This window comes from Monodelphis domestica, chromosome 2 (genome assembly GCF_027887165.1).
Source record: "Monodelphis domestica isolate mMonDom1 chromosome 2, mMonDom1.pri, whole genome shotgun sequence".
Lineage (NCBI taxonomy): Eukaryota > Metazoa > Chordata > Mammalia > Didelphimorphia > Didelphidae > Monodelphis > Monodelphis domestica.
In genome coordinates this window covers 542,432,908-542,445,643 of record NC_077228.1, presented here as the reverse complement: position 1 = coordinate 542,445,643, position 12,736 = coordinate 542,432,908, and the positions used below count along the sequence as shown (strand labels likewise).

General features: G+C 61.0%; 1 protein-coding gene across 2 annotated transcripts in view; it reads right to left on the bottom strand.

The window, feature by feature from the left end:
- The window catches only part of SPATC1L (spermatogenesis and centriole associated 1 like), a 16,493-nt gene extending 5,101 nt beyond the window's left edge, over window positions 1-11,392 (bottom strand). Inside the window, exons 1-3 of one of the 2 annotated variants that reach the window (XM_056820173.1) lie at window positions 11,375-11,392; window positions 9,974-10,203; window positions 2,176-2,529 (exon numbers count right to left, since the gene is read on the bottom strand). In XM_056820173.1, coding sequence (XP_056676151.1) covers window positions 2,176-2,529; window positions 9,974-10,190 — 571 coding nt within the window. In that variant the 5' untranslated portion in view covers window positions 10,191-10,203; window positions 11,375-11,392. Of the gene's footprint in view, window positions 1-2,175; window positions 2,530-9,973; window positions 10,204-10,955; window positions 11,087-11,374 lie in introns of those variants that run through there. The other variant, XM_001365804.3, reaches the window with a different exon arrangement.
- Between the last annotated feature and the right edge of the window lie 1,344 nt (window positions 11,393-12,736).

The window sequence follows — 12,736 nt, the reverse complement described above, 5'->3', positions numbered from 1 at the left end:
ACTCATGTTACTGTGACGTAAAGCCTTTCGCCCTGGATTCGCCCAGCTGTGCTTTTGGAGACCGGGCCTCGGCACCGCTCTTCTCAGCCGACCATCGGCTCTGCAGGATGCTCCTCCGCTTTCCCGGGACTCTTGCCCCTGGTAGTACATGTCGTGATCGCCTGAATTCACTTCACCCATCCCCATCCATGAACGTGCACGGACACTCTAGGCATTGCTGTTGAATCTGTTTGCGTTGGCTCGCGGTTCCGCCATTCCAAGCTCCTGCGCAATACTGATCTCTACGCCGTCGGACCTTTGCTTCCCCACTGGCCACGTCCACAGCGGAGCTTCCTTCTGGCCTGGGCCCGGAGCCCTCCTTAGAACTGGAGTGCTTGGAGCTGTCCTCTGCTCTTCCCAGGGGCCTGGTGGACACATTCCAACGCGAGGGGCTCCTCTTTGGGTGTCGTCTCCCTTCTCATTGTAATACCATCCGGGGGGCTTTCTGGGCAAAGATACTGGAGCGATTTGCCGTGGCCTTCTTTGGCTGGGATTTTCCACTCGGATCTTTCTATAGCTCAAAGTCGCTCTGAGCTCTGCAAGCTCCTGCACCACGAGGCGGGGATCCGGGAGAGGCGGAGCCCGTAGAGTCTGTTCGAGCCACACGTTCGCCACTTGGACTTTAGATCGGTGGGTTTTTAGCCCACGTCTAAAGCTTGACATTCATCCCACCCCGAACCCATTGCCTTGGACCTGTCGCGCGCAGGCCTTCTCAGGGTCCTTCTGCTCTGCTCATTGCGCACAGCCCCTGCTTTGACGTGGGTTTGCCGTGCTGGACGGTCCTGGGCCAGCATCTCCCGGGTCTCACTCTCGACCCCAAAGTTCTTCCGAGGCCCTGAGCGGGTCCTCGTATTGCTGCTTCTGGCCCCCGCGTGAGCGCTCAGCAGTAGATGGTCCACGTGGGTGGCATCAGAACCAGTCCCTGACTTCTCTGTGTCCTTCCAGCCACCCGCCCAGCCCAGAGTCCTCGCGTCTGGGCCTTGGAGCTTTTCTTTGTCCAGCTGCCACGGCCCTCCACGTGGCAGAAGACCCGGAGCCGGGAGAGCCGGCAGACGCACCGAATGGCAGTCGGGATTCCAAAGAGCTTCGAGAGGGCTCAGCGGAAACGGGTCCAGAGAGGCCTCGTTGCCGGCGAGCCGAGACTGCATCTGGGTTTTCCCAGCCAGCTCCCAGGGCCCTGGGTTCAGGCTTCTCCTCGAGGACCTCTAGCGACGGGGCGACTCACCCGGAGCTCGCTCTCCTCCCTCTCCCGAACGGCTGGCGAATGGATCCCGCGGCAGCTCCGGAACAGACGGGTCCCGTGGGCACTCGGGCCGGGCGGCTTCCTCTCCTCCGCGTCCTTTCTGGGCCTCGTTCTCTCCAGCAGTCGGTGGATGGCCAACGGTGGGTGCCCGAAGGCCGGGATCCGTTCTGGAGGATGAGGAGGCTCCGTCGCTGCCCGACTGTCCCCCGAGCTCTCGGCCTAGCAGCTCGCTTGGGCTTTAAGGCAATGCTCGGACCTTCTACCCCCCCTCCCGTGGTTTGCCGATAAGCTCTTCCCTTAGCCAGCGCGCTCTTGGCTGCCCTCTCCGTGTGCTCCCTGCCGGAGCCTGCTTTGGAATCCGAGAGGAAGTGTGTTAGTCCCTCAAGCCCCTGCCTCAGTTTCCTGATCTGTAGAGCGCGGCGAATGCTGGCATCCGCCCTCCAGCAGCTGTGGCGAGGCCAGAGCACGGCACACAAAGCTTGGCCCGGACTCGGCCTCCCGTCCTCGCCCCGCTTTGGTGGGCGGCCTCGAGAACGTGCCCGTCTCCTGTCCTCCCGGGCTTGGGTTCGTGAAATGGACGCTTCGAGCCCCAGCGGGGGCCTCTTACTGACCCGCCTCCCCTCTCCGGCCTGTGCCCACCCCGCAGAGGGAGGGCCTCACCAGCCACCCCGGGGGGACACGGAGGCCCCTGGGGGCTCCCGCCCAGACGTGGCCTCGCGAAGGGAACTCTACGGCCACCCGGGGCCGGCCGGCCTCGCGAGAGCCCCTCGGGCTGGCCGAGCGTCTCCCCCGAGTAGCCCCATTTTACAGCCGAGGCAGCCGGAGGTTCAGGGGAGCTCCCGGAAGGCAGGAGCCGGACGCCCCCCCCGGACAGGGTGCCGGGGCCCCAGTACCGTTTAAGTAGTAGCTTTTTCTCATCTTGTCCCCTCCGGGCAGGCCGCTGTCGGAGAAGCAGACTTTCTTCTGCCGGATCTCCTTGGACTCGGGCATGGGCTTGTCGATCATGGAGTCCTGCATGCTGCTGAGCAGCTGACTCAGTTTCCTTTCTGTCGTTCTGGAGGAGTACATGTCGGGGGGGCTGAGGAAGCCCTTAAAGGCCACCTGGGAGGGGGTGTTGCAGGTGGGGGAGGATGTGTCCTCCTCAGTGGAAATGTTGATGTGGGAGTAGAGGAGGTCCTCCAGGGCCGAAGGCTGCAGCTGGTTGGACGTCGTCTCGGGGATGTTGATGATCCTGCCGTATTCTGCAACTAGGACGGAAGGACACGAGGGGTCACCGGGCAGCCCCCCAGCCGAGGCTCCCCGTCAGCCCCCCCCCCCCGTCCCCCGCTCCCGTCCTTGGCCGGGGCAGGGAGAGCTCTAGAGGGGGAGGCCAGGCCCCGGATTCGAATCCCAGCCCCCGGCCTCTGCTTCTCCATCTGCAAAACCAGGAGCTGGACTCAAAGGGCAGCTGGAAGCTCGACGTCTGGCCCGCGGATCCCTCTCCCCCTTCCCTGCTCCAAGCTCCCTCCCGTCGGGCCACGCGGCCTCTCTGGGAGCGGCCGGGATCGCGCTCCCCTTCTTAGCTCTCGTGGCTGCGGTCCACTAGGACCCCAGAGCATCGTCCGGAGGCTTTGGAGCGGCCGCTCCTTCCTCTGGCCCAAGCACAGGCCTTCCCATTCCCCCACGAAGCGGCGTCTCCTTCCCTTTGGTCCCTGCTCTCCGCCGCCGAGGCCGGGGTGTTGGTTGGCTCTTCAAAGCTCTTCTGTTCAACCGCAGTGGCAGAAGCAGGTCGGGGTGGGCAGTGCCAGTCTGCAAGTGGCGAATGGAACAAAGGCCCCCTCCGGGGCGCTCTGGCCTTCCGAGCCTCCCTCCTCTCCGGCCCCAGGGGGCACTCCTGGCCGCAGCCTCCCTGGGGTCGCCGCCCTGTCCTCCACCCGCCTCTTGGCCTCCTCCTCGCGGGGGCAGGGACCGGCCCAGGCCCGAACTGGGGTCGGAGCGAAGAGAGGCTCAACGCCGCCGGCCGCTGACCTCCCAGACCTGCCCCAGCTCCGACACGCCGCCGCAGCGCGCTCCTCAGTGCCCAGGACGCCTTCCCAGCTTTGTCCGGCTGCTCCGGGGCCTCCTGGCAGCCACGAGAGGGACGCAGCCACGGCCGCAGGCCCCTGGGAGGCCCCCCGGAAACCCTGGACCCGGCACTTCCTCCGTGTGCCCCAGGCTTCAGGCCCCCATCCGGCAGCCACTGTTGCTCCCCCCTTCTCTCCCTTCTTCTTCCCAAACTCGCCTTGGCCGTGCCTCGTGCCCCACTGGACTCCTCAGGCTTCTCCTGGAGCTCGGCCGCCGCCGCCTCTTCCAGGGAGCCTTCCCTGACAGCCCGCCTGCCCCTGGATTCCCTGCGTGGGTGGCTGGGGAGAGGCCGCCTCCTGGCCCCTGGGCCCCCCACCTCAGCCGGTAATGGCAGAGTTGGGCCCCATCCGGGAGCCACTTGTTAACCCCAGACGGCCCGGCTCCTGTGCTCTGATGATGCCGCACGAAGGGCAGCGGGCGGCGCCTGGCATCCTCCTTCACCCGGGATCGGGCCCGAGGAGGCTCCCGGCGCCAGGAAACGTCTGCAGAGGAAGAGGAGGTCTCCTGTGGCCTGTCCCGAGGAGGTCCCCCTCCCTGGCCGGTCCACCTCGGCCTGCCTGGTCGCCTCCTCCTGGGGGTCCACAGGCAAACCCCCAAACTCCTCTGGAAGCAGCTGAGCAGCCGGACACCCCGAGCAGAAGGAACCCCGACGTGACAACCCTCGTCTGTAAACGTGCACCCGGAGGAGTGCCGCCCACTTCCGAGCCGGCCCTCTGCTTTGAAGCCAGCCCTCAGTCTTCCTTTGGGGAGGAGGCGGGGGGCTCTCTCGGGGCTCAGGCCGGCCCTGCTCCGTCCTCGCACCTTCGCCCCGTCTCCCCTGGGGGTCGGCCCGGCTCAGGTGCCACCTCCTACGGGAAGCTTCCCCCAGTCTCCAGAGCTCTTCGGCCTGAAAGGACTCAGCCGGGGTTTCCCCCGACGGGATGGGAGCCCTTCGAGGGCAAGGACTGTGTCGCTGGTCTTTGCGTCCCCAGCGCCTAGCAGGGTGCCTTCCCCAGAGCAGGTCTTGAATGGAGATGTCCCTCGGGGGAGGGTGGCGCTCTGCCATCGTGCCCTGCCCACACGCCTGGCCCTCGCCTGGGCCCACAGCTGCTCCGAGCCACGGAAGAGTGTGTAAGGAGGGGGGAACCGTGGGATGAAAAGTGGAGCGGAGCGGAGGGAGCGACACCCGCCCTGCAGATCCCCAAAGCATCGTCGACCAGGACCTACCCTGGGCACTGGGGCACAGGGAGGAAGTGAAGACGCTTCCCTGGGTGAAATCTCGGGCGTGGCTGGTCAGCACTCTGCCTGACCGTCTACACTCATTTCCATAGACACGCAGACATTGACGCACGCTCCAGTGTTCCTGTGTGTGCGTCGAGGTCGTCCACACGTGGTTCTCTGCAGATGCCCACACGTACAGCCAGCAAAAAAGCACCAACAAACCCCTCCTGGGAGGCAAGTCTCAGACCGAGACGATGAGAAAGGCCGGCAGCAAGGAGGAAGGGAGCGAGCGAGAGAGGCCGCGTCGTGCCTGGGAAGCCTGGAAAAGGAGGCCGGAGGCTGCCTGCGAAGGGGAGTGACATAATGGGGCCTGTGGCTCAGGGAGGGCATCTTGAAGGCAGCCTGGAGGGGAGCCGGGGAGCCCCGGGGCTGGGAGAAGTGACGACCATCTGAGCTGAGCAATGAGAGAAGGCCAGGGAAGAGTCAAAGGGGGAGACTGGAGAGGAAGCAGGAACTTGGGGGCGCGTTTGAGAGGCTACAGGACAGACAGCTGCAAATGCCCAGGAAACACGGGGCGGGGTAGGACTGGAGCTAAAGAGAACAAGGGCTGAACGGACAGACCTGAGACTCATCGGCATCATCGCCGGAGATGGCCACTGAGGCGATCCGCGGGAGCTGGTGAGACCCTCAGGCAGGAGAAGGTAGAAAGAGCAGAGGAAAGACCACGAGAGAGCCTTGGGGAAGGTTGGGAAATGGGCAATAAGCCCGCCAAGAAAGGGGCCCGGAAAATCCAAAGCGAAGACCTGACCCGTGATCCGGGTGCCATGCTCCGAGACGTCCACAAGGACAAGCAAGGCTGAAGGGAGGCCCGTGGAACCGAGTGATGATGGCATCGGTGAAACCGGCCCGCAAGGGGCCGAGAAGCTAGTAGAGGTGAGTCACCAGAGGCCGAGTGCTTTGGCCACGCTTTCCAGGAGAGGACCCACAAAAGGAAGGGAACCGAGGAAGTTGCTGGGCCACGTGAAGGCTTTCTGGGATGAGAGGAGCGTATACCACATCTACCCCTAGCTGGCATGCTTGTGGGGGGAGAAAAGAAGCTAGAAGATGGAAATTGAGGGTCAGCGGAAAAGGTGGCCAAAGGAAAAACTTCTCAAGAGCTGTGAAAGGGCAGGTGGAAGGGTGACCCTCGGACAAGGGCTGTGTTTTCCTCAGAGCCTGGAGCAGAGGAGGAGAGCACAGGCGATGCCACCGAGGGGTTCAGCAGTTTGGGACAGAGAAGACGGAAGCTCCCAAGCCATGGGAAAGGTCTCCCTTTTCTTAGACAGCTGGGAGACCAGCTCTTCCACTGAGAGGGGGGAGGCATGTAAGGGAAGGGGGTAGAGAACGTTGGAAAGAGCAGAATGGAGGGCTTGAATCCCCAGTGAGGACAAATGAGGTGACACCTTGCACATGTCCCAGGGTGCTGGGGAACAGGAGAAAATGTGCCCAAGAATTCCATGGCTGCAGGTGGGAGTGTGTTGACCCTAAAGTAGGCTGTCCTGGGAGTGTGACAAGGTAGGAACTCAAAAGGCTGAAGCAGTCAGCCATGATGGAGTAGAGAGGAATTGAATCATGGAATTCCTCATGGCTGAAGTAGAAAGGAAGAGAGAAGCAGGTGTCTGCTGGCTGTAGGACAAAGCAGGAGGACCACCAACTAGAGGCTTCACCTCAAAGCCACTGTGACAGCAGAGGGGATGTAGAGGGAAAGGAAGGGCTTGTTTGGCATCTAGGTCAATAAATGCCTAGTGGCTGGATGAGACCCCCGTTTGGCACTACTATTTCCCTTGCCTCATCCCAGCATGGTGGGGGATGATTCCCTGCCTACCAGTTTTCACATGAAGAAATCATGAAAAAGTGTTCTAAATCCCTCCTGATTAGAGAAATGCAAATCAAAACCATGCTGAGGTACCACCTCACACCTAGCAGATTGACCGATATGGCAGCAAAGGAAAGTCATGAATGCTGGAGGGCATGTGGCAAAGTAGGACATTAATTCATTGCTGGTGGAATTGTGAATGGATCCAACCATTCTGGAGGGCAATTTGGAACTATGCCCAAAGGGAGATAAAAGAATGTCTACCCTGGGTTTGTACCAAGAGATAATAAGGAAAAAGACTTTTACAAGAATATTCATAGCTGCGCTCTTTGTGGTGGCCAAAAACTGGAAAACGAGGGGCTGCCCTTCAATTGGGGAATGGCTGAACACACTGTGGTATCTGATGGGGATGGAATACTGTTGTGCTCAAAGGAATAATGAACTGGAGGGACTCCATGTGAACTGGAATGACCTCCAGGAAGTGATACAGAGTGAAAGGAGCAGAACCAGGAGGATGTTGTACCCAGAGATGGACACATTGTAGCACGATAGAATGTAACTGACTTTACTACTAGTAACAATGTAACACTCTAGGGCAAACAGGGGAACTTATGAGAAAGAACACTATCTACATCCAGAGAAAGAACTGTGGGAGCAGAAACGCAGAAGAAAAACACCTAACTGATCCCTTGGTTTGCTGGGGTTAGGATGGAGGGTTTTAGTTATAAAAGATCACTCTATGGCAAATACAATATGGAAATAGATTTTGAATAATGATACATGTAAAACTAGTGAACTGCTTGTCAGCTCCAGGAGGAGGGAGGGAAGAGGGGTGGGAAAAATCATGAATCATGTAATGATGGAAAAATATTCTAAATCAATTAATTTAAAAAAAAAAGATTCCCTTCCTACAGAGCCAAGTCATGGTCTTGTGCCCAAGCAAGGGATCCAGGCAAGGGTCAGCAGCTTCTTCTGAGTCCAAATTCAGTTAGAATGGTGAACCGAGGCATTTCTGGAGCAGCAGACCCAGGAGGCTGGGCAGAGGCCTCCAAACCCATTCCCTGGGCAGGATTGAGGCTGGCAGTCAGTCGGCCAAGATAGATCCTGGTGCTCTCCAGGAGCCCTGTGATCCTCGCAGGAGGATTGGAAATGGGAGGCAAGGGAGGACATGAAAGCACAGAAGGGGCTGCAGCCTTGGGGGCGATGCTATGAATTTGGGTGGGGAGGGAAGGAGGGGAAGGGAGCTGAGTGTATGGATGGGCTCAAGGCATGGAAGAATCTTGGGATGGTCACCATGGGAAGGGCAAAGCAGCTGAGAGGGGAGTGGGCCAACACCAAGGCCAGTGACAAGACCAAGGTGACTCAGCCATGGTCTTTCCCTGACATTTTCCTGCAGTGCTGGTCTGGAAGCCCAAGAACCAGAATGGGGGCTACCACCAGAGTGAAGGATTCTCAGACAGGGTCCCCGAAGATCCACCCTGTGCTGGAAAGGAGACAGGGGCGGCCTGAGCCAGGAGGCTCAGCATGTCCTGTGGGCATCCAGGAGTGGAGGAAGGGAGAGGAAAGCCCCAAGCAGCCTGAGCAAACGGTGCTGCTGGGCTTTTCTCCAAAGATGCTCCCTGCCCTCCGGCCCTCAGCTCAGCTGGCCTAGAAGCATTCGAGCCCACCGAGCCTTCCAACTGCCCCTCAGTCCTCACTGGCTCGCCTGCTCCATGCTGGGCCCGGGCCTCCCAAAGAACACAGGGAGCTTCTCTCCACAGTCAGCGGGTAACTAAGGCCGCGGCCGGGCAAAATGAGAAAAGGCTCCCAGCTGGATGAGTCAGCCCCATCGGCCTCCGCCTTCCCAGCGCCTGCAGAGAACGTGAGGAGCGGATGGGGCACGATGCAACGGGAGGCCCCAACTGGGCCCACCGAGGAAAACCGTCCACACGAGCGTGGGCCCAAGGCCCCCTCGGAGCTCCTACCCCCCCCCCCGGGAGAAGGCTCAGCCCCACTTCATTCACTGCCACCTCTGAAAGGCGGGAGGATGTCACGGGCCCCCAAGGGTCCTCAGAGAGTGTCAGGCCTGCCGGGCACTAACCTTACAGGCAGAGAAACTGAGGCCCCGGGAAGGGCAAGCCCAGGCAGAGGAAGGCCAAGGATGGAAAGATCCCCGGCCGAGCCAAGTCTAGTTCCTCAGACCCCATCCCCACCCCCTCCCCATCTCTTGGCAGTCCTGACAGAAGCGCCATTTTCTGCCAGGAGAGCGACCCCTTCCGCCTCGCCGAGGGCCAGACCCCCTCCACGCCTGTGCCTGTGTCCCCACAGCGGCCCTGGGAGGGAGGCAGGAGGGCTCTCGTCTCAGCGCTGCTTCATGGAGGAAAAAGCTGAAATCGGCTCAGCCGCCCGGCCCGGAGGGGCCCAGAGCGGCGACTAACACCTCCATCTTCCCGGGTCCAGCCCAGGACGCCTTAGGCTGAACCCGGGGGACCTCCAACGACAATGACCAAGACAGGCCCCTGCCCTTGGGGACATCCTAGGCTAGTGGGGGAGAGCAGAGCCGGGTGCAAATGCCGACAGCAGGCCAGAGGTGGGGCGTACGAGGACCTCTGGAAGTGGGATGGCCCAGGAATGGCTATAAGCATTGCTGACCTCTGCGCGGCCTGAGGAGCGACCAGAGCTTTTCACGTCATCTCCGGGGATCCTCTCCACGGCCCCGCCTGGAGGGCTCTCTGGGACCAGCCGAAAGGGCAGGCCACGCCGGGCAATGGCTCGTGGCCGAAGCAGGGCCGGGAGGGTGGCTGGTGGAGTAGAGGGAAAGGGAGTGTCCCTCCCCGGCCGGCTGGGCTACGGCGGAGGCACCCACCGGCACTGGCCTTCCCAGGCCTTCCTCCATTCTGTGGTCCATCCAGGCAAGAAGGACGTTTCCTCAGGGCCCAGCGGAAAGCCCCTCCCCAGGGACGTTTAACCGGCCTGGCCTGCGTGTCGCCCGGGGGGTGCCCGTGGGAGCCCCTTCAACGCTCCAGGAGGGCAGAGGCCAGGAGGCTCCCCCTGTCCTCTGTGGGAACCCTCCCCAAAGCCTCGTTCCCCTCCGAGAGCCACGGTTTGCCTTTTGGACTTCAGAACTAATCAGGGAAATGTGAATTCCTGTGCATCCCCCAGCACGTACCCCCTCTGTCTGTCTCTGTGTCTCTCCCTTCTCTTTGTCTGTGTCTGCACGTGTCTCTCTCTCTATCTCTCTGTCTCTGTCTCTCCCCGTCTGTCTCTCTGTCTGTCTCCCCCTCTGTCTGTCTCTGTGTCTCTCCCTTCTCTTTGTCTGTGTCTGCACGTGTCTCTCTCTCTATCTCTCTGTCTCTGTCTCTCCCCGTCTGTCTCTCTGTCTCTCTGTCTGTCTCCCCCTCTGTCTCTGTATCCCTCTGTCTCTCCTCCTGTCTGTCTCCCCCTCCATCTCCCCATCTCCCCGTCTCTCCATCTCTCCCCCTCTGTCTCCCCGTCTCTCCATCCCTCCGTCTCTCCGTGTCTCTGGCCCGTGGCCCGTGGCGTGGCTGCCTTACCTCCGGTCCCGGGGGAGCAGGCCTCGGGGTAGCCGGGGACTTTGGGGAAGAGGAAGTCGCGGTTGTCCCGACCTTCTCGGCTGCGGCCGCTGTTGTCGTGGCAGTTCTCGCTGAGCAGCCGCTTCAGCATCTGGTTCTCCTTCATGAGGCGGACCTGCTTCTTGAGGTCAGCGTTCTCGCTCATGAGCCTGTTCATGAGCTCGTTGCCCTCGGCCATGGCTTTCTCTTCCCTGCAGGGAGTGACACAAGACTGTCTGACGGCTTTTAAGGTGGAACGATGGCTCTCAAGTCATACTCAGCAAGTAAAGCCTCTAAGGTTCCATGGCAAGCCTTGGGCCTTCCAGGCCTTGTGACGTCACACACCCTTAAAGAAACGGGCGCCCAGCCAGGGAGTGGCAGAGACAAGATTCGAACCCAGGACCCCATTCCCAACCCTGAGTTCTGCCCCAAGGAGGAAGCTGGGAAAAAAGCAGGCAGGGCCTTCCCACTTCCTCCCCGTCTCCTTGGGCCGAGACAGGGAAGGAGAGTCTTGTCCCGAACAGGGGCTCCCTCAACGTCCCTTTCTGCTCCGGGTCTCTGGGGTGCCAGCCCCACCCAAGGACGGTCTCCCTCTCAGAATGCCCGCCACCCCCCCCCATCTCCCAGAACATAAGAGTCTAACCGAAGGGCCCAGGGAGAGCAGCGGTGAAGGGCAGCTGGAGTCCCAGGGTGCCCCGCTCTGCCCCCCAGGCCCTGTCCCCACCCAGACCAGGACTAACTCCACTAGCCCGGCTGGTCTTTAAAGAGTGGGGGGGCCTCGGGGACCCCCTACATCATCTGACAACACAAGGCCTGAGCACCAGGGAGCAGGGGGCTCCTCCAGCAGCCGGAAGGGCTCCCCGGCCCCGGATCTCCACAGGGCTCCTAGGGAAACCCACAGCGCCGGGCCCACAAGTGAGCCTCGGGAGCGGGCCTCCCAGGAGCCCGCCCCTGCCTCCCCTACCTGCTCCTGCCGCGGCCGCTTTGATACTGAACCCTCATGGCCTTCCTCCGGCCTCTAAGCCCTCCTTCCTCACTCTCTCCGCCGGTCTCCCCCCTCCCCAGGCTCCCCCTCTGGTGATCTCACGCGTTTCTATGGCTTCAATTATTACCTCTGCACACATGATTCCCAAATCCCCACATCCACCTTTGACCTCTCCTGCTTCCAAAGGCCCAGGAGGGCACCCCGTGGGGCCGGCCTCCTCCTCTCTCCCCTTGTTCTGGGCCAGCCTCCTCCCGCCCTTTGTGGGGGGACGAACAGACGTTCCCAGGCTTTGTCACGCGCCCATCTGGGGTCACTCTTTGCCTCTGTTAAAAAAACCCAATCTGCTGGTCGTTTCTGAATCTGTGATTCTGTCTCGAGCCCACCACCTGCTCGCTCACACACTGTAGGTGCTGTCCTAGCCCAGGCTCCGTCTCCTGCTCCTTGTTCTCCGCTTTGCTGGGCCTCCCATTTCCCAAGCCTCAGAGCCCCGGAAGTGGAGGCCAGGCAGCCAGCTGGAGGGCGAGGCGCAGAGTTCCAAGGGAAGGCTTCTGAAGAAGCTTCCATCTGCATTTTCCTGGGGGAGAGGGAAGGCCGGAAGCCCAGACCCCAGCAGGGCAGGGGGAATGGAATAAGACGAATCCAGGACGCAGTGAAGAAAACTCAGAGGTCCTAGTGGACACCAAACTTAGTATGGCCAACAACAGACTTCGAGTTCCTGGGAGGGGCCCGGCAGCCAAGAAGAGGTGGCTCCATCCGGCTGTCCTCCGCTCTAGGCAGAGCACTTCTGGAGACCTGGGTTCAGGTCTGGCCACCACGCCAGTGGGGATGTCCAGAGCAGGTCACTGGAGTGGTCAAGGGAGGCCTGGAGCTGGGGGTATCCAGGGAGGGCAGAAGCAGGCCCAGAAAGCCAACAAGGAGACAAGGGCCTCCCCAGGGCTCTGAGAGAACTCCCCCTTGGACTGGAGGCTGGGGAGGCCAGGGGTCGGATGAGGAGTCCCCCTCCCTTCCCCATAGGAAGGCACTTCTGCCTTTTGGGGTGAGCTGGCGGGAAAATGGCCTTGGCCAGCAGGGAGCCCAGAGGGGCCACCCTGGGCCGAGTTACAGCACCGTCCTTCTTGGGGATACCTTCAAAGGAACCCAGGGGGGAATGGGGCCCATTGGGGTTTCCTAGAGCCCTGTCGAGGACAATCTTGACTCCAGGCCAAAATAGCAGAAAAGGCAAATGGAAGGAGTCTCTGGAGAGACAAGTGGCTCTGACAGGCCCCCCCAGACCCCAATCAGCCCTTCCCCCGCTCCACCACAACAAGGGTGGCTCCAAGGAGAGGTTCGTTTTGAGGGTGAAGCCAGGGGTGGCTCCCACAGACTGGAGCAAGAAAGCCCCGAGCTCACTCGCTGCCCAGAGCCAGCAGCCCCGAGAATGGCCAAGGAGTGGCCGGATGGGCACTGTGGACCCAGGAACTCCCTGAGGAGCCGACACTTCCAGCCCTCTGACGGCATTTTATGCACGACAAGGAGCTCCTAACAAGACATCCCTCCTCCGTGGAACACCGAGCAATGACTTAAACGTTTATAGAATAAAAGGGATTGTTTAAACGCTAAAAAAAGATGCCGGCAGAGCTGCCTCAGAGAAGGCTTCCAAAAACGGAGCAAGTGGGGCAGTCCTGGGTTCAAATGTGGCCTCAGACACCGCCCAGCTGGGGAACGCTGGGCCAGTCACCCCATTCATTGCCCAGCCCTTACTATTCGAACCCTAACCCTAA